Source organism: Mya arenaria, chromosome 13 (assembly GCF_026914265.1).
Source record: "Mya arenaria isolate MELC-2E11 chromosome 13, ASM2691426v1".
Taxonomy (NCBI): domain Eukaryota; kingdom Metazoa; phylum Mollusca; class Bivalvia; order Myida; family Myidae; genus Mya; species Mya arenaria.
This window is the reverse complement of record NC_069134.1, coordinates 58,249,093-58,269,838: the sequence shown is the minus strand read 5'-3', so window position 1 is coordinate 58,269,838 and position 20,746 is coordinate 58,249,093. Positions and strand designations below refer to the sequence as shown.

Here is a 20,746-nt window from a genome sequence, read left to right as displayed (position 1 = left end):
ATTTCGTATTTTTTCCATTAAAAAAGATGACTGGGTATGTCTACCAGGTAGTATTAATTCCTTATGCGTGATTGGCTAGTCGGTGTTATCACGTGCTATTACCGAGGTAGGTGTATAACTTCATTTTGTCACCCATTTAGAGTAAGCCGTTGTGGCTAAGTGGATACGACGCTGGACTGCACGGGTTCGAACCCGGTCTCTGACACAACTTATTTTTTTTACATTTTTGTATTTTTTTTTAACAATTATGATATCAAAGCATAACACATTCTATTATATAATTGTCCTGAGATTCAATACAGAAAAAAACATTTTTGGTGCCAATCTGGTGTACAGTCCCTTAAAGGTTTCACCTAGTGGAATTGTGTATGACCTTAGGTAGTCCATGCTCATATTTTTCAAGACAACATTAAGGCAAGTGTTTTAATAGAAAACTATTGAATATAAAGCCGGGATCTATTTGTTTCTCATATTTGACTTGGTGTCGTCATTTTTGACCTGAGGTGACCCCATTTTACTGATTTGTTGAAAACAACATAGAGTCAAGTATTTTGGCCATACCACTTAAGATGTATCCCAATTAAAGAATGTAAAACATGGACTAAGAAAGCATTGTTACTGGCATTAGCCAGGCTGCCTGCCAAGTCAGTAATTGTCTGCAGAAGTCATAAATCTACACTTTTTAATTGTAAAAGGGTCATAACTCTGAAATTGCTGAGGCGATTCACCAAACTTTCAAACTTGACCATGCACACAACACTGTCACACAGTTTTCGGCATGACTGGATAATAAAGCTATGTTGTTGTTTTCATCTGTGCATGCATGTTTTGGTAAAGGTGCATAATTCTGGAGTTTACTGTTATGCCAAGATATGCCAAGATTGCAACACCCATTTCCAAAAAATGCCATTATCCTTGTATAATGAATACTTATAATTAGATAATCAGTACTTAAGTTTTGGCCTAAACAAAAATAACCCCTCTATTTATAATTTAAAAAAGGGCCAGAACTCTGGAATTAATGCTCCGATTCACAATACATTTGAAACTAACCAAGGCGGATAAAAATGGGTATTTCTTGTGCTGCTGTCACGGACACCAAAGGTAATATTCATGTCTTCATAAAAATGATGACTCGTTGAGAAGCATAAAACAAACCTGCAAATTTGATTCTTTTTATTTCAATGATCAAACAAACAAATAAATAATATAACATAAGGCAATTTACAAAACAATCATGACATACATAATATACACATAATCTACTTATTTAACATGATTTGCGTAAAAAATATATACGCAATATTATATGAGAACAGGTTATTGCAATACTAAACACTTAATAAAGAAAATGTATGCATAGTTATTCATACTATATAACAAATGTATCTGAACTTGAGTTATCATGATATCTTTCATCAGATATTTCTTAAAATCTTAAAAGTTCCGCATGGGGAATTTCACTATCAGTGCCATGAAGTTGTTTAATTCTTTGTGATTTAAGGTACAAAACGCCCGTTCAGGGTTAGGCTTCGGTATTGGCAATTGATCATCATCCTTGTTAAAATAGATTATCGATTCAAAGTACCGGATCTCGATTAAAAAGAAATAAATCTTGGTTTGGTTTGGTTGTCTCCGTTATGACAACTTCAATGTGTCAATAAGTTCCGATACTCCTACTTTTTGACATTTCCGATAATTGATCTACTAAATTACCGTTTAATGATTTAAGGATATACTTACCATATAAGGATATACTTACCATATAAGGATATCCTTACCATATAAGGATATCCTTACCATATAAGGATATACTTACCATATAAGATCATTTATTTAGGGATTACCTACAATTACTGCCTAGTTACAAGCAATATATTTCATCATTGTGCTTTATTGTGAATATTTTGCGATTGCTAATTAAACTTAGCCATAATCTATAATTGACCTTCCACACAGCATAGTGCACATATATTTGTCATAAAAATATATCTTGAGTAACTTATTGACCCAGAGATACCAGAGATTGGACGTTTTCCACCTTCCCAGCCAATTAGCTTGGAAGTTCAAGAGTGTGAATACGAAGTAAATAAGATATTTCCATATGTACAAGGAAATCACATGGGCGTTTAGTGGACAAGCCTGTCAAGATATATGTGTTGCGGCCATATCATAACAAATTTTGACCTCCGATATGAATATATAAAGCGAGTGTTTAACATATAGTTAGCGAGGTTTTGGGGATGAGCTTTGAATGTTTGTAACATAATGATGTTATTTACGGTAAAATTAGCTTTGAATTAGATGGATATTTGTCTTCATAATAAATGTTTAGTAATTATTGTAGGGCATATTTGATCTGATTTGTCAATAAATGAGGAAGTGGTTGAAAGCCGACCTGATACAAATGTACAGTTTTTCATAAATAGTCATGTTAATTACTAAAACGTGTATGCTTTGGGTTGTTAAGCTGTCATAGTCATACTATTTAAAGTGAATCATTTTGGACGTAAAGACAGAGAGGGCTAGGAAGAGCCCTGTGGTCCTTAATGGACGGGAGTTAGGTTGTGGGGAGAGCTTAAATGTAAAGTGTGTATTTAGAACTGATTATTATACTTAGAAAGAACGTTGAACAATAAAGAAGGAACTAACATTCGAACAATTGTTGTTTAATAACCAAAAGACTTCCAACAAATTAAGTGAAAAGCGGTATTACGTGACATGCTACACTGTATTTCGAACTATATAATTATACCTAGAAAGATCGTTTTAAAATAAAGAATGAACATTTGAACAATTGTTGTTTAATAACCTAAATAGTTCTAACAAGTATAAGTGAACACTTCTAGAAAGTTTTCGGTTGTATCACGCTACACATGGTACATTATTTGTCAGTTCTTTTGATGGATACCTTGGAGGCTGGGTGTCCGGAGCGGTGCAACTGGTGTTTCGGTAATCTAATTAAGTTGGACATTTAGAAAGTTATCATAGTGTTACGCTAAAAATGTATTTCATATGCTCACAATTCAGTGTTTACAATTTCTAAGAAATACACTTTACCTTGACTTGAAATATCAACTGTTTGGCTCTCTTCAAACCAGGTACCCTCCAAACCAAGGCACAAGTGGTCTTAACGACAATAATATAATAATCAACCAGGACTTTGACATATAACTATTGACATCAAATATTTAGTTAATCAACAACAAATAAAGTATGAACGGCTGAAAACTGGTGAAGAATCCAAAATCATAAAATTGACCACTTGTCGCACATGCTGAGGGTGCCACATACTAGATCACAAGGACAAGTTGAAGACCCAAGCCGTCCGTTGGTACCTGACGAACAAATTCAAGCTCTCCCACCCAAGAAAGAAACTACAATGGCGGAAAGGGGACAAGAAGTAGCCAGGCAAGAAGAGGCAGACCCTGGACTGCAAGCCGGACCCTAAGGACCTGCCAGAACACAAGGTAGGCCTCCTTTTAAAGTGGAGTTAGTTGGGAAATATGATCCCACTATTGATGCTAAAACTTGGGTGGAAAGGTTCAAGTATTTTGGCCGTGTTTCTCAAACCGATCTGGCATCTCTCGCTAAATTTTTCGGCATGTATCTTGCAATAGGTACTCCTTTGATTGGTTTACGACATTTTCCGATGACATAAAAAATGATTTCAATCTATTAAAAACAAAATTTATACAACGTTTTGGTAAAAAAATAGACAAAGTTCAAACATTAGCTGATTTATTCCACATGAGACAAAGGTCAAAACAAACAGTTAGGGATTTTATTTATGAGGTGCATACAAAAGCACACACTGCCGACATTTCTCAAGAAAACATTTTAAGTGCAGTGAGTGGTGGATTACTACCATATATTAGGGCCGATTTAAAGCGTAATCCTCCACGAACACTTGAGGGATTAATTGAAACAGCAGAATTGTCTGAAAACGCATATGCAATTAATCCACCACAAATAAATTTCTCTGAACAAAGTCTTGCAGAAGTAGTCAAAAACGCATAAGGTAATGTCAATATGGCAGAACAGAAAGAACAAGTTGATATTTTGGCGGCAAATCAAGCAGAAATATGCTCAATAAACAAAGATTTCAAATAACTAGGCACCATACATCTTCATTTCATCCTCAGAGTAACTCAGATGTAAAAAGGGTTAATGGATTCTTAGGACAAGATCTTAGAACTCTGTGTATGGATAACCAAAACAATTGGGCAGAACTATACCAGCAATTATGCTAAATTTCAGGAACGCTGTTTCATCATCAACTGGGTTTACACCTTATCAAGTTTTGTTTGGTAGGCATACGAATTTGCCTATTGATATAGCTCTTATTCCTAAGGAAGACTTGCCTGTAAACGTCAAGGAATTTGTAGACAACTTGAATGAACAGCTGAAACTTATGAACTCTATCATAAATGCAAACAGATCTTGCCAGCAAATAAAACAAAAAGAATACCATGATAGGAAAGCAAAAGAACCATCTTATGTCAAAGGTCAACAGATCATGTTAAACAAGGAAAATGTCAAAGTAGGGCAATGTAGGAAATTGGCACCAAAATATGTAGGTCCATATGAAATTATTGAGTTAGGACCCAATTACACATACAAACTGAAACTAGTACACACGGGAAAAATTGTGAAATCATTGGTCAATGCTTCTCGTCTGAAGAAATACCACATCCCATTTGATCGGTATGCAGATGAAAACATTCAAAATGTTAGGGAAAATATTATAGGTCAGACTGGAGACCCTGAAATTGATGTCAGTGGTGATAGTCCAGATGATAATGTTTCTACAAACAAAGTAGAAAGAATACGAAGATATTCTCATCAAAATGGAAAGAAATGGTATAGGTTTAAGTTTGAAAACCTTGATAATTCGCACAACAAATGGCTTCTTGCGGATTTAGTCCCAGAAGAGATGCGCAATAACTTTCATTTTACATATACGTCTAAAAATAAAAGACGTAAAACGGAAGTATTTAAATAAAGAAAATGAACTGTTTTATTTTAAACAGTTATTTTATTTTTCAAACCATTTGCCTTTGGTTTGTTTATATCATATAATTTTTTACACATAATTATGATGTAAGTTCACTACATTAAGCATGGTATTAATTATTTAGTAATCAACTCCCAGAATAACTGAATAGGCAGACATAAAAATGTCATATTGTGTAGTTAATATCAGGTTTAAAAAATTTATTGACCAAACTTTTCATTGTTTATATTTTAAGTGTTGAGCAGGCTCATGAAATATAGTGCTATATGACGTCAAATAATGATATGTAAGCTCATAATTATTTTGAATATGGGTATTTTCTACTTGCAGGCTATATCCTGTTTTTCCTGACCTTATGTCTGCTGTGGCCAAATTCACATGGGCTGATGATTGAGACCAGACTAAATTATGGGACTATTTTTAAACCCATGCCTGATTTGTTTAGTTCTTCAGAACATTGGCAACACACTTTTGTCATTGATTTAAAAATACCAAACTTTCAACATGATGATCAACCAAAATGTAAATGTCCTGAAATTGCTGCTGTATCAAAGCATTTAAGTTCAGTTCATAATGATACAATGTTATACATTGATACGGTTACCAACAATATTTTGGATATGGTTCATGTTAGTGATAAACTACCCTCTCTCGTAGACGCAGTTTATTACCTTTTGTAGGAAAAATTGCATCAGGTCTTTTTGGTCGGTCAACATCATCAGATGTTCAGAAAATTGCAAACAATTTAAACGCTTTGCATAAAAATAACGATAAATTAGATGCATCTTTTAAACATCAAATTGATATAATGAGTTCATTTATGGCTACATCTAATGAAAGCTTCAATAATGCTATTACTGGTTTGAAAAATAATCATGACATGATTGTTCAAATGGAAAACTCTTTTGAGTCATTTTCAGATAATTTTGAAGAAAGACAGTCTTGGCTTTTTGCAAAAGTCATTGACCAATCTTACAACTATAACTTTATCAGGAATAACTATCAAGATTTAGGTTTTATTACAGACCCTTATTCACTGTATTTATGGGTAACACACAATCAGTTTTGTATCCCAATAGAAATAGGAGCGAGTCAGGTCCCATCTGCTCCGATGGAGTCAAATGAGGCAAAACCATTGCTATACCCAAAAATCAGCGATTAAAAAGAACCAAGCCCTATCCATCTACCATCTGTATAATTTTGTGCATTCATTTTAACATCAGACAATTTTCTAACCGATTACATTTTCTTTTATTAATCAGTGTCATTTTATTTTTCATATTATTATTTTTATTTTTTTTTCATCACAGCCAGTTTTAGCATCAAGCCATTTATAATGTTCTCCACACGAACAAGGAGGCCTAGGCTACACAACATTTTACTTTTATTATTCATGTCTTTGAAAGACATTGCATTTCATTTAACATTGTTATAGGAAATGTGCTTAGTGCTAACGGTATAAGGACATAGTTTCTTAGTCATATTTTTGTGACATTGTATTAATTACTATTCAACATGTTTATTGTTGATATTTTCAGATGGAAATATGTTTATTTCTTGATATGTGTAAACATACAAGGTTTCTGCATGAATTTGCTGAATCCACATTTTGCTATATTTGCTGATACAAAGTTTCCTTAATAAAATATTTACTTCTTTGGCTATAAATGTCTGATTGAGACAGAAAGAATTCACGAAATAGTAATGCCGGGCATATTTATTGTGCCTAGTGTCACGATTGACCATAAGGAAATTGTGCTCATTTGGCTGAGCCTTAGTATAAAAGACCTGGCCACTTTTGATCAGGGCGCCAGACCGGGAGAACCGCTCAATTCGCGTCACGGGCGTTCTTGATACCAGAAATACGGAAACTATATTCGTATTTATATGTGATTTTTTATCACATGTAATCGAAGTAAAACTTTACTTAAATAACTGAGGAGAATATATATCAACATAGAATAAATAAGTGTTAAACGAACACGGACTTGTCGAGTTATTGTATTCATAATAGAATAACTGGAAAGACTGACATAAATAATTGCGATCACGATTCTAAGAACTTGGGGATATTCTTTTAATGTGGTCATAGAACGAGAGAGGGCCACATATGTAAATATGTACACAATTCTTATATTGTTATTCTTTTGCATTAACTCCCCTGCCTTGTAATTCATGTTACTATTACACATGCATTGTGAACTGTGTTCAATGCAGGAGCATTGTTTTACTCGGCTGGAGGATGTTTTCACAAGGTTATTTTTCATTTTTATTGTGTTAATGATTATCATCATTATTTCATTATATTCATATTCAATCTCATCATTTCATCATTCTATATTGTTTCATGTTTTCTCATTTTTTTAGGATTTTTATGTTGTTCACATTTTTAGATTTATATTTAACAGTATTTTATGTCCTATCTTATAGTTGTCACGTAACGTAGTTACGTATAAACACTTTAAAGTGTCACATAACATAAAAGTTACGTATGAAACACTTAAAGTAATAACAAAAATCAATAGTTTTCAAATTCAAATTCAAAGTTTATTTGTAACAAAAAGGAAATACTTCATCATGGTGATCAAATGTAGATTTACTTAGATGCTGACAGTTCGTGATAGCCGCTGGCTATTTGACCAATTAGCTTGACAGTTCATGACTGTAGAATACATCTTTTTGTATATAACAAGAAATTAAATATGCACACCTGTCACAAACTAGACGAAATCAGCAGTATATATGAAAGCATGTTACACAGTTAGTTTAGGTTAGGTTTTGGGCATGAACTAGACTTATAGCCCGTATGATACTTAAGAAGGTACATAACAAAATAAAGACTTAGAACATTTGAACAGTTGTTGGTTGTTTACTGAACGAACTATCACGAAAGTTAACTAGAACTTATAGCCCGTATGATACTTAAGAAGGTACATAACAAAATAAAGACTTAGAACATTTGAACAGTTGTTGGTTGTTTACTGAACGAACTATCACGAAAGTTAAGTGAGCGTTGGCATTACGCGACACGTAAAAGTTTGGTGCCGTGACCAGGATATTGTTATCAATTATATTAATCATCTATTTTCAGAAACAAGGATGAATTACCTTGTACTCTGGTACGCGATTGGCATGAGTGAAACTTTTGAGATATACGATAATGTCATATTTCAAAAACTTAAAGATATTTCAATTACTAAGTCACACTGGCAATTAGCACTGGTAATTGACACTAAGGTGTTTGCAAACTTTCTTGATCAAGTTGATCAGAGATTAATAAATTCTACCGAAATGGCTAATCAGGTTATTATGCATTTTAAGGAAAATGATAAGTATACTGATAAAGACGCATTTATTGAAACAATTAGGCACATTCAATTAGATTTGGGAAATGTACAGGACACTTACGCGGAAGTATTAAATAGCTATGCAGATTTACAAACTTTAGGACAACGATCTGAACGGTCTTTATTACCTTTGGGAGGCATATTCAAATTTCTATTCGGGGTAGGAGACGATTCCGACGTTCAAATCTGGGATCCTCTCCATAAAATTCTTACTAATGTCTCAAAAATTGACATGCCTGATGAATTGAAACAGATACACGAACTTCCCTTTAGAGCTTTAATGAATAAATTAATTTACTTACCTAATTCTGTCCTTGACGTATCCTCTGGGTGGCCACTATGGAAATTAATTACAATCATAGCAGCTGGTGTTCTGCTTGTCAGTGTGACCGTTCTCATTCTTTGTAAATATCATTCTGCCTTTCTCAAATGTATTCCTGACCGATCGCGTCCCAAACCACACCCACAATACAGTCAGGTGGTCTACAAGGCCAGTGAGGAATCTACTCTCGCCCAATCAGAGGCGAGGCCTGAAAAACCGGGTATCTGCAACCAATCAACGTCGGCTGCGAACCCGATGTCCGATCCATCAAAAGACTTTATCCCTGCTTGGATCGGATGGATTTAAACCCTGAGGGCCACAATTAAAATTGTTGACAGCCACCGGGACTTTTCTGTTTTTGAACTGTCAATAACGAGATCGACAACCCCGATACTGCAATCGTGATTGACATCATTGATGTTAATGATGGACTTGTACATAAGAATTGTGAACCTATTATCATCAATAACTGACAAACACAAGAACACGGTGCCCAATATAAACACACGCAGACGATGATTCTGCCCACACTCTCTTGCTGTACTTTACGCTTCCACAAACCTTCAACATCATGAACTCTGCACTTCCTCGATTTACCCTTCACTTCGTCGTACGTGAGCTTCTTGTCAGATGGCTGACGGCCTTCGTGGGCGCGGCTCTCCGGGCCACCCACTTGGATACAAAAGGCCACCTCCTGCCTGGATGCACACCACTGAACCTTAAGTTTGCCGACATTTATCGGACAGCCGTCCGACACTTACTCGGCTCCCATCATGCACAGATGGACTTCTTCACCGCAGTACATGAAGAAATTCACCGGGTAGCGACACAACGCCAGGTCCATGTCTGCGTTTGCTGCTGTGATGCCACAGTTTCTCGAAGATCGGTGAGAGCCCTCACCAGGAAACGGGCCGTGTTCCAAAGCGTTTGGACACGCGCCACTGCAAATCTCGACCTACCGCCTCAAGGACAAGCAGCTTCGCCCATCCTTCCAGTATTGCCGCTAACATGGACGTGTACCGGATGCTCAAGTGACCGACCCCGGTCACCTTCCACGAACAATATAGACTTCAACAGTGTCGATTAGAAACTAATTCGGTGTTTTTTATAAAGTGTGGACTTCATTCATTATTATTATTCCTGTTTCAGTGTATTGTGTTTGTTTATATTGATTACTTTTCATATTTGGTTTCGGGTGTTACTTATTTTGCATGTATTATTGTTTCTTCATAGTTCATATAAAAACCAAAACAAGACGATGATTCTGCCCACACTCTCTTGCTGTACTTTACGCTTCCACAAACCTTCAACATCATGAACTCTGCACTTCCTCGATTTACCCTTCACTTCGTCGTACGTGAGCTTCTTGTCAGATGGCTGACGGCCTTCGTGGGCGCGGCTCTCCGGGCCACCCACTTGGATACAGAAGGCCACCTCCTGCCTGGATGCACACCACTGAACCTTAAGTTTGCCGACATTTATCGGACAGCCGTCCGACACTTACTCGGCTCCCATCATGCACGGATGGACTTCTTCACCGCAGTACATGAAGAAATTCACCGGGTAGCGACACAACGCCAGGTCCATGTCTGCGTTTGCTGCTGTGATGCCACAGTTTCTCGAAGATCGGTGAGAGCCCTCACCAGGAAACGGGCCGTGTTCTAAAGCGTTTGGACACGCGCCACTGCAAATCTCGACCTACCGCCTCAAGGACCAGCAGCTTCGCCCATCCTTCCAGTATTGCCGCTAACATGGACGTGTACCGGATGCTCAAGTGACCGACCCCAGTCACCTTCCACGAACAATATAGACGTCAACAGTGTCGATTAGAAACTAATTCGGTGTTTTTTATAAAGTGTGGACTTCATTCATTATTATTATTCCTGTTTCAGTGTATTGTGTTTGTTTATATTGATTACTTTTCATATTTGGTTTCGGGTGTTACTTATTTTGCATGTATTATTGTTTCTTCATAGTTCATCTAAAAACCAAAACAAAACCGTACCTTCATATTCACTAAAAAAAAACTATTTATTTTTGTTCCGATCATCTACTTTATTATTAATCAAGTATAGTTGACGGGTTTTTATCAAGTTAAAAATACCAAAGAGTATTTCTCTCTCATCAAATGTCTCCATTAACAACATTTCTGTTGACACCTCATCATTAGCAAGTGTCATCATACTCACGAGCAATTCACTTTGACACCAATTAACCCTGCGGGTTTAAGTAATGATAGTTTCTCCGATCTTTACCGAAATAATTATCACCTATTTATGACAATTCCTAAAAATAAGATTAGGGCGAACAGTTGTTGGTTGTTTACTGAACGAACTATCACGAAAGTTAAGTGAGCGTTGGCATTACGCGACATAGATAAGTACTGTCAAGAAAATTGATTTTACAACTGAAAGGTCTTGACTGACCATCTGGTCTTGATAATATTACATTTGTACAAATATTTCATTACTGGTTCAGACAACTATTGTATAAAACTATTTAACATTTAGTGACAAGTTAATCCTTATTATGCAACAACGTCTGACTTTTCGAGTATATATCACTAGCGGATCCAGGGGGGCGCACCCGGCGCACGCCCCCCTAAAATTCCCGGAGCTTACATGTTCTTTGGTATGGAAACAATAAAATATACTATATTTTCCTATTTTTTCTTCGCTCGCTTCGCTCGCGTATCTTTATACAACATTGCCTTTTGAGATGTACTCGTACACAACACAGAGTGCACGCAATTTAAACGTTCCCGCCTTCCCTTACTGTAATAATTCGGCACAGTAATTTTGCCACAGCCAGACATGTTCGCACAAGAGGTCCAGCTCTGGAAACAGACCTGGAGGAACACGGAAAACAAGCCGTCGACTATTGTCGAAACATTGACAGAAACATGCCAACATATGTATCCCAACATATCGAAAGTGCTTACACTGTTGCTTTTAACTTCTGTGACATCAGCAGGAGTGGAACGGTCCAACTCGTCATTGAAATTCATCAAGAACCCGCACAGGAGTACCATGGGCCAGAGCCGGTTCAACGCTCTCATGCTACTCTTCATTCATAGGGACATAAAATTGGATATTGAGGAAATTGTGAACATCTACGCCAGGAAATATCCTAGGCGCATGTTACTGATAGATCCATTGTGCGAATAGATACACATAGATAGCTATGCACTTAGAATATGTTGAATAGTAAAAGTATCTGAACATGGGTTCACAATTATACATGTATCTTCCCTCGTTTTTCCCGCTTAACGAAAATATACAAATTATATAAGCCACTTAGTCGTCCTAATAGAAACCTCGTTATGATATTAGAACTATAGGTATGCCCCTGGATCTGCTAGTGCAACCTTTAGAGTGATTAAAAGTTACGCCCCCCCCAACCCAAAATCCTAGATCCGCCCCTGTATATTCTTGGTTTAAATACAGGCCATCAGACTTGAAATATCAACTGTTTGGCTCTCTTCAAACCAGGTACCCTCCAAACCAAGGCACAAGTGGTCTTAACGACAATAATATAATAATCAGCCAGGACTATGACATACAGTCAATTACAACAACAAATAAAGTCTGAACGGCTAAAAACTGGTGGAAATCCAAAAATCATCAAATTGACCACTTGTCGCACATGCTGAGGGTGCCACATACTAGATCACAAGGACAAGTTGAAGACCCAAGCCGTCCGTTGGTACCTGACAAACAAATTCAAGCTCTCCCACCCAAGAAAGAAACTACAATGGCGGAAAGGGGACAAGAAGTAGCCAGGCAAGAAGAGGCAGACCCTGGACTGCAAGACGGACCCGAAGGACCTGCCAGAACACAAGGTAGGCCTCCTTTAAAAGTGGAGTTAGTTGGGAAATATGATCCCACTATTGATGCTAAAACTTGGGTGGAAAGGTTCGAGTACTTTGGCCGTGTTACTCAAACCGATCTAGCATCTCTCGCCAAATTTTTCGGCATGTATCTTGCTATAGGTACTGCCTTTGATTGGTTTACGACATTGTCCGATGACATAAAAAATGATTTCAATATATTAAAAACAAAATTTATACAACGTTTTGGTAAAAAAATAGACAAAGTTCAAACATTAGCTGATTTATTCCACATGAGACAAAGGTCAAAACAAACAGTTAGGGATTTTATTTATGAGGTGCATACAAAAGCACACACTGCCGACATTTCTCAAGAAAACATTTTAAGTGCAGCGAGTGGTGGATTACTACCACATATTAGGGCCGATTTAAAGCGTAATCCTCCACGAACACTTGAGGGATTAATTGAAACAGCAGAATTGTCTGAAAACGCATATGCAATTAATCCACCTCAAATAAATTTCTCTGAACAAAGTCTTGCAGAAGTAGTCAAAAACGCAATAGGTAATGTCAATATGGCAGAACTGAAAGAACAAGTTGATATTTTGGCGGCAAATCAAGCAGAAATATGCTCAATAAACAAATACAATCAAAACAGTAATCATTTCTACAATAGAAACCAATTCAGATACCAAAACGCCACCTCACAACATAACATTTCAACTCATTTTAATCAGGACTCAAGGCACAAAAACTACAACAACTTCTCACCTGCAAACAACCAATCAGAATGTAGAGCATGTGGAAAGGCAAAACCTCATACTTTTTCACAGTGCTTTGCAAAAATCAAAGTTTGCCATTTTTGCGGCATTAAAGGCCACATTAATCCTGCCAGCTTGAAATTGAAGCAGCAAAATAGGAAATAGGGGTACTCGCCTGCCAGTGGTAAATGGGGGAACCACATGGATAGGCTAAAAATAAATAAACTACAGAACTTCTCTACAAAAGCAAACAAGATTAATCTTAAGCCTCAAAAGCAACAACACATTCAGAAAAAGGGGAAAATTGATTCAAACAATTCCATCTATAGCAAATGTGTCAAGCAAAACTTCTTTAAACAGTAATTCTATTGTTGTACAAATAAAAGATGAAGAGATTAAAACTCAAGTAGATTCAGGGAGTAGTTTATGTTGCATTATGATATCCCTCTTACAGAAGCTGTGTCCAGATCTGATATCATTCAATAAAAGCAAATATTCACATGTTAAAGGCATAAGTGGAAGAATGATAAAAGTTGATGGTACTGTAAAATTGACAATCACGATAGGAGATAAGGACTTTGAACATGATTTTCACATTTTTGATGATATTCATCACTCTTTAACCATTGGAATTGACTTTCTCCAAAAACATAAATGTACTCCGAACTTTTCAAAGTCACAATTTGAAACCATCACTGTTGATCGAATAATAGGTTTTCTCTCAACCTTTAAAATTGGTCTAGTAAGACTAACACAGTCTGTCAATATTGCTCCAATGTCTAGTGCCAGTTAGATAGCCAAAAATTGCTAATGGTGAGGTAGCACTTGTAGAACCAGTCAACTCTTTAACAGACAAGGAGATAGGATTAGCAAAATCTTTGATTAAATCAAAGCATGGTAGAACCATGTATAGAATTTTAAATCCTTTTCCATGTCAGAAATATGTTGAATCAGGTACTGTCATTGGCATATTGGTTCCAATTGATGAAACTTCAATTAGTGCTCCTTTTCAAGAGGATGACAGTAATGACAATCATGTCAGGTGCAATGACAATGTTGACAATATCACGTAACGTAGTTACATATAAACACTTTAAAGTGTCACGTAACATAAAAGTTACATATGAAACACTTTAAAGTAATAACAAAAATCAATAGTAGAATTCAAAGTTTATTTGTAACAAAAAGCAAATATTTCATCATAATTATCAAATGTAGATTTACTTAGCTTTTGACAGGTCGTGATAGCCGCTGGCTATTAGTCCAATTAGCTTGACAGTTCATGACTGTATTCGGTTATATTGGATAACATAGAGAAATGGCAGAACCAGATATTAGTAGAATTTTTCAAAATTTAGGGGAACAATTACAAATGTATCGGCTGTAGTAGGCACTCAGAGTATATCACAAGTAGTACCATATTTGGACGGGGATACCAAACAATTTAAATATTGGATAAAAAATACTGAAAAATACGGCGTTCTCATGGGTCTCGATCAGAGGCGAGGCCTGAAAAACTGGGTATCTGCAACCAATCAACGTCGGCTGCAACCCCACTGTTCGAAGCCATCAAAAGACTTTATCCCTGCTTGGATCGGATGGATTTAAACCCTGAGGGCCACAATTAAAATTGTTGACAGCCACCGGGACTTTTTGAAATGTCATTAAAAAGATCGTCATCTGACGATACCCAATAGTGATTGACATCATTGATGTTAATGATGGACTGAATAACTGACAAACACAAGAACACGGTTCCCAATATAAACACACGCAGACGACGATTCTGCCCACACTCTCTTACTGTACCTTATGCTACCAAAAACCTTCGAAACATCATGAATTCTTCACTACCAAGATTTAACCTGCACTTAACCTGCGCGGCTCTCAGGACCACCCACTTGGATACAGAAGGCCACCTCCTGCCGGGATGCACACAAATGGAACGGATGTTTGCCGACATTTATCGGACAGACGTCCGACACTTACTCGGCTCACATCATGCCCGGATGGACTTTTTCACGGAAATACATGAGGAAATTCCAACGCCAGGTCCATGTCTGCGTCTGCTGCTGCGAGGCCACAGTTTCTCGCAGGTCGGTGAGAGCCCTCACCAGGAAAACGGCCCTGTTCCAAAGCGTTTGGACACGTGCCACAGCGAATCTAGAACTGCCGTCCCAAGGACCCGCAGCTTCGCCCGTCCTTCTGGTCTTGCCGCTCACATGGACGTGCACCGGATGCTCGAGTGACCGCCCCCGGTCACCATCCACAAACAGTACCGTAGACGTCAACAGTGTCGACTAGGGACTAATTCAGTGACCTATTACAAAGTGTTGGCTTCATTTATGATTTTTATTTCTGTTTGAGTGTATTGTGTTTGTTTCTATTGATTATTTTTCATATTTGGTTTCGGGTATAACTTATTTGCATGTATTCTTGTTTTCTTCATTGTTCATATAAAAAACAAAACAAAAACCGTACCTTCATATTCACTAAAAAAAAAATGTACACCGGATGCTCGAGTGACCGCCCCAGGTCACCATCAACGGACATTAACTTCGACGTCAACAGTGTCGACTAGTGACTAATACAGTGTACTATTATAAAGTGTTGATTTCGCTTATTATTATTTATGTTTTGGTGTTTTTTTTTGTTTTTTTTCTCTTATTGTGTTTGTTTATATCGATTATTCTTCATATTTGGTTTCGGGTATTACTTATTCGCATATATTATTGCTTTTCTTCATTGTTCACACAAAAAACAAAAACCCGTACCTTCATATTCACTATTTTTTTGTTTCCGATCATCCGCTTTATCATTAATCAATTATAGTTGACGGGTTTTTATGGCAAGTTACAATACCAAAGAGTATTTCTCTCTGATCAGGAGTCTCCATTAACTCCATTCCTGTTGACACCTAATCATTAGCAAGAGTCATCATCCTCAAGAGTAATTAACTTTGACACCAATTAACCCTGCGGGTTTAAGTAATGATAGTTTCTCCGATCTTCACCAACAAGTAATTCTCACCTATTTATGACACTTTTTCGAATAAGATAAGGGTGGGAACGAACGCTTGTTAAATTAAATGGTGATTAAAAATTAAATTGTGATTAAAAGTATAACACAAGGGTTATTGGTGGCAAAAAAAAATACAAATATTTCCTCGGGTTTCAGATCTCAAAGTGAACTTGAATTAAAAGTATATTAAGTACCATCAAATAATTCCCATGATGAAATATTTCTTTTAAGAAAAATCGGACGAATGTCACGTAACGTAGTTACGTATAAAACACTTTAAGAAAGAACATAATAAAATAAAGACTTAAACACTGGAACAATTGATGGTTGTTAACTACCTGGGGTAACTACCACAAAAGTTAAGTGAACAGTAGCATTACGCTACAAGGAGAGGATCTTGAGCTGTACAGAACCGGTTTGGTGAGATGGTAAAAATCTGCATTATACTACAAGTATGCCTATTTCTCAACACCAGATTTATAGAAAAGACCTGCATGGTTTGTGCTTCAAAACAATTTTGTGTGCACACTAAGTATAGGTCAATCCATCCAGAAAAAATATGTCATATGCTCACTATTCAGTGTTTACAATTTCTAACAAATGCACTTATGTAGAGTCATACTAAACTCGGTAAGTACTTGTAAACATACAAGCGTTTTTGCATGAATTGGCTGAAGCGATAAAATCACAAAATTAGTCAAGCCAGACAAATTCATGTTCCTTGCAAGATAAAAAAGTGTCACGACTGACCATAAGAAAATTGTGCTCGTTTGGCTGAGCTGTAGTATATAATGTTTGGATAACCCGCTAGATACAAAGAACCATTTAACTGAACGGCATGGGGTTCGGGATACTGAAATACGGAATTGTATTCGTGGTATCATTATTATGAATTCTCTAAGAACTAATTTATACTTTTGTAATTGATGCAAATGTTTTCAACAATGAATAAATATAGTGTCAAAATACAAAGATCTATTCGTTGAGTTTATATATATATATATAGAATAACTGGATAAACTTTCTATAACAATACAATCATGAGCGTAAAGACTTGGTAAATTATGTGGTCGGAGAAATGAGAGGGCCTCATCATTCTACTATAAAAACAAGACACATTAATTAAATTCTGAGCATGTCTTGATGCTTATGATTATTCCATAATTGTATAGATATTTTTTTTTTATTTTTTTTTATTTATCTATTTTTTTCCTTTTAAGTTATGTTGGTTTTGAACACCAATTGACATAAATACCAACAATTTATGTTTATGATATCAAACCTAAGTTGTCAGGCTTATCAATAGTGTCAGACAGTCAATGCCAAGAGTTAATGACCTTCCTAAAATATGCCTTTTGCCTATGACAACTGGTGCCCATTTTAGTCATGGTAGTGTATTTCAGCTATGCCCAAGGTTCAACTTTTCAAGAGCAAAAGACACCGATGCTGACAACAAGGATATAAAGCCCATCATAATAGCTCAAATTCGACTCTACCACACGCCCAAAAAAGACAAAGGAGCTGATAATTCGTAAAACAATAAAACCCTTACAATATCAGTGTCCAAGTTTAAAAATATTACGGAACTGATATATAAACTATTTATTTCAGGTACCAGTTTGTATTCTTACATTTTCTTTTTGAGTAGTAAGAACTTAAAGAAAAACACAAGCTCGAACCTCGAACAAGCTAAAAAAAATCTGGGTTTCATAAAAAAAATTAAGGTTATACAAAGCTGTAGGGTAACATAAGGTTAATTGGTGTCCGTGACAAAGGATTGTGTTTTTTATGGAAACAAGATTTGTGAAAAGACAACAACAAAAACCAACATTAAGTATTGATCGTAAAAGCTGAGACACAAATGAGAGAGCCTGGATCTACAACGAACCTTTTTTCACAAGTTTGTAGAAAATCAACAACAAAAAGGAACGCAGGAGCTAGTGCGAACAACAACACAGAAACGAAAGAAGACTACGAGGAACCAAGGAAACATAGACTGTATTTGTATTTTTTCTTGGTATAAATTTAAAATTATATTTGATCAAATTATGTTCTTATTTATGCAGTGGCTGTTGTGACGCAGAACTGCAGAAAGACAAGGTGTTACACTTTTTCCCCCATTTTTTTGTAATTTCAAACTAAAAAATAGTTATAACAGAAGTTATAACATTAGTTTATATATACGAAGATATTACATTAACATCAAATATACACTTCATCTGAAATTTATACACATTTTTACTGTTCACGCTTATGGGTGTTAGAATGGACTGTTAAATTGTCACTTAGCATATCCGGAAGACGGACAGTCCATAACATTGTCGACAACTTTTGGCCTTTGATATTTAGTAGAAGGAAATAGGCTTAGGATAGCTCAGAATAAAAACAACCTAATTTTACATATTGAAACAGAGGATTTTGGCCTAAACTCTGACAAAAATTCCTTAAATTTTAGACGAAGTGAAACTCTGCCAGATAACTCAATATAGTTGTATTAAATTTTGTTATTTCTTCCTTCACATTTGATATGATTCTACAAGAAAAAAACAACTAACATTTAAATTGGATTGTTCATGCCACCATTGCCAAGGCGAGGAGTCCGCATTAGTCTAAGTAAAGGAGAGGACAATGATCGCGCACCTTTAGCTTATAGCAACGTACATGTATGCGGTGAGTGTTTTTAGCATACAGTTTGAGAATGAGATAAAAACATTACATTGCACTTAGAACTATACTATTATATTTAGAACGAAAATTTTAAATAAAGAATGAACATTGAAACAATTATTGGTTAATAACCGCAGGGTGGATTCTAACTTAAATATCCTATGTAAAGACAGTTAGAACACATTTGTTAGAACACATAAGAACAAAATATGTTCTGCTTGATTAAGAATGTACCATATTTTGAATAAGTATTGCAATAACCTGTCTCATTTCAAATAAAATATTGGCTTATGATCCTGTCATGTCTCAAAGATAAAGTTTTCAATGATATATAAATAGGAAGAGCAAAAGTAAAAGCTATTAAACTATCATAATTCAAATAATTTGAAAAATACACCAATTACTTTCAAATTGTTAAAACCCTTTCCAACAATAAATTAATCATTACATTATTTAACTTTTAGCTGCTTATAAATGTATACCTTAATACATAATATCAGTCAACACATTGTATATAAATAATTTGCAAGAAAATAAAGTGTCTTCCCTTAAATAGCCAGACTGAAATCACTGTAATCATTTTGTTTAATACCAGTAAACCATTCAAAAAAGGATAACCGCAGTGCTTTTACATAACAAAGCCTATTTGCTTTTGCAAAGGAGCACAAAATCTCTAATTTGCTTCATTTTAAAAAGAAAATTATTCCAGTTACGGACCATGCTGAACATTTCAGTTATGATCAAGGTAAATGTTTATGCACAATGAGGACGATGACGACACAGCCCAAAACAACGCCAACCCTATCACAATACCCAGTCTTTCTTTCTTTGAAAAACAGACGGGCTTAAACTAAATCACCTGATGGAAACTACAGTAATTTTTTAAAATGACCTGAAATCTGGCATGATTTTTAAAATATGGTAAGGGAAGACACTTATAATATACATCCTACTTAACTATGGGCCTGTCTTGCCAAGGAATGCACCATCATTTTTATAATCAATATTTTGTTAAGACTGACCACTACTGAAATTAAAGATGTTTGATTTGGAGTAAAAAAAATAGGTCTTTAGTTATTTTGGAAAAAAAAATCAACTAATAAAAAGATTTTTTTTAAAACGACGTGCTGCACAATCATTGGCAAAATGGCCCCTACACCAAAAAGCTTCCAATTATCACAGTTCAGGGGGGAAATGATTTTCTATTATATCTTACATTGCAATTCTGCCTTTACTAACACATGTTAGATATTTAACATATACAATAATATATCATGGTTTCTTGAGGACCTTCTATTAAGGTTTTGGCAACTTAAGCTCTATTCACAAATACCTTACTTGACGCTGGTGTGCTTGGTATTAAGTAAGTGATACCGTGGTTCTAGGGGAGTTGTGGTTCTAGGGAAGTCGAAAGTTTTAAGTTTTGCTGAATAGGATCTGGTAGACTGGTCTCAGAATAGGAATGGTTGAGAAGGTCGCAGAATAAGTTTTTGATGAGCCGGTCGCAGAATAGGGTCAGGTAAACTACATCTAGTTACCAGGATCACAAGCCAAGCTGAGCCATCGTCCAGAAAAGGAAGGCAATGGCCATCATCAAGCCAATGATGAGAATAAATGCACTGTATGAAGCTGAAATTGAATTAATCTTTTGTTATTTTTCAGTGATCTAAATTTGCCCAATGATAAAACATCAGTCTTCACCAAAATTGTCATTCATATTTGTGAAGTCATGAATTTTTGAGCAGAAAATAAATGATGTTCATTTTTGAATATTGTGTATTT

At 35.9% G+C, this 20,746-nt stretch overlaps 1 protein-coding gene across 1 annotated transcript in view; it reads right to left on the bottom strand.

The window, feature by feature from the left end:
• Positions 1 to 1,161: 1,161 nt before the first annotated feature.
• The window catches only part of LOC128213828 (prolactin regulatory element-binding protein-like), a 40,658-nt gene continuing 21,073 nt past the window's right edge, over positions 1,162 to 20,746 (bottom strand). Inside the window, exon 9 of the mRNA XM_052919887.1 lies at positions 1,162 to 20,593. Coding sequence (XP_052775847.1) covers positions 20,508 to 20,593 — 86 coding nt within the window. The 3' untranslated portion in view covers positions 1,162 to 20,507. The remainder of the gene's footprint in view (positions 20,594 to 20,746) is intronic.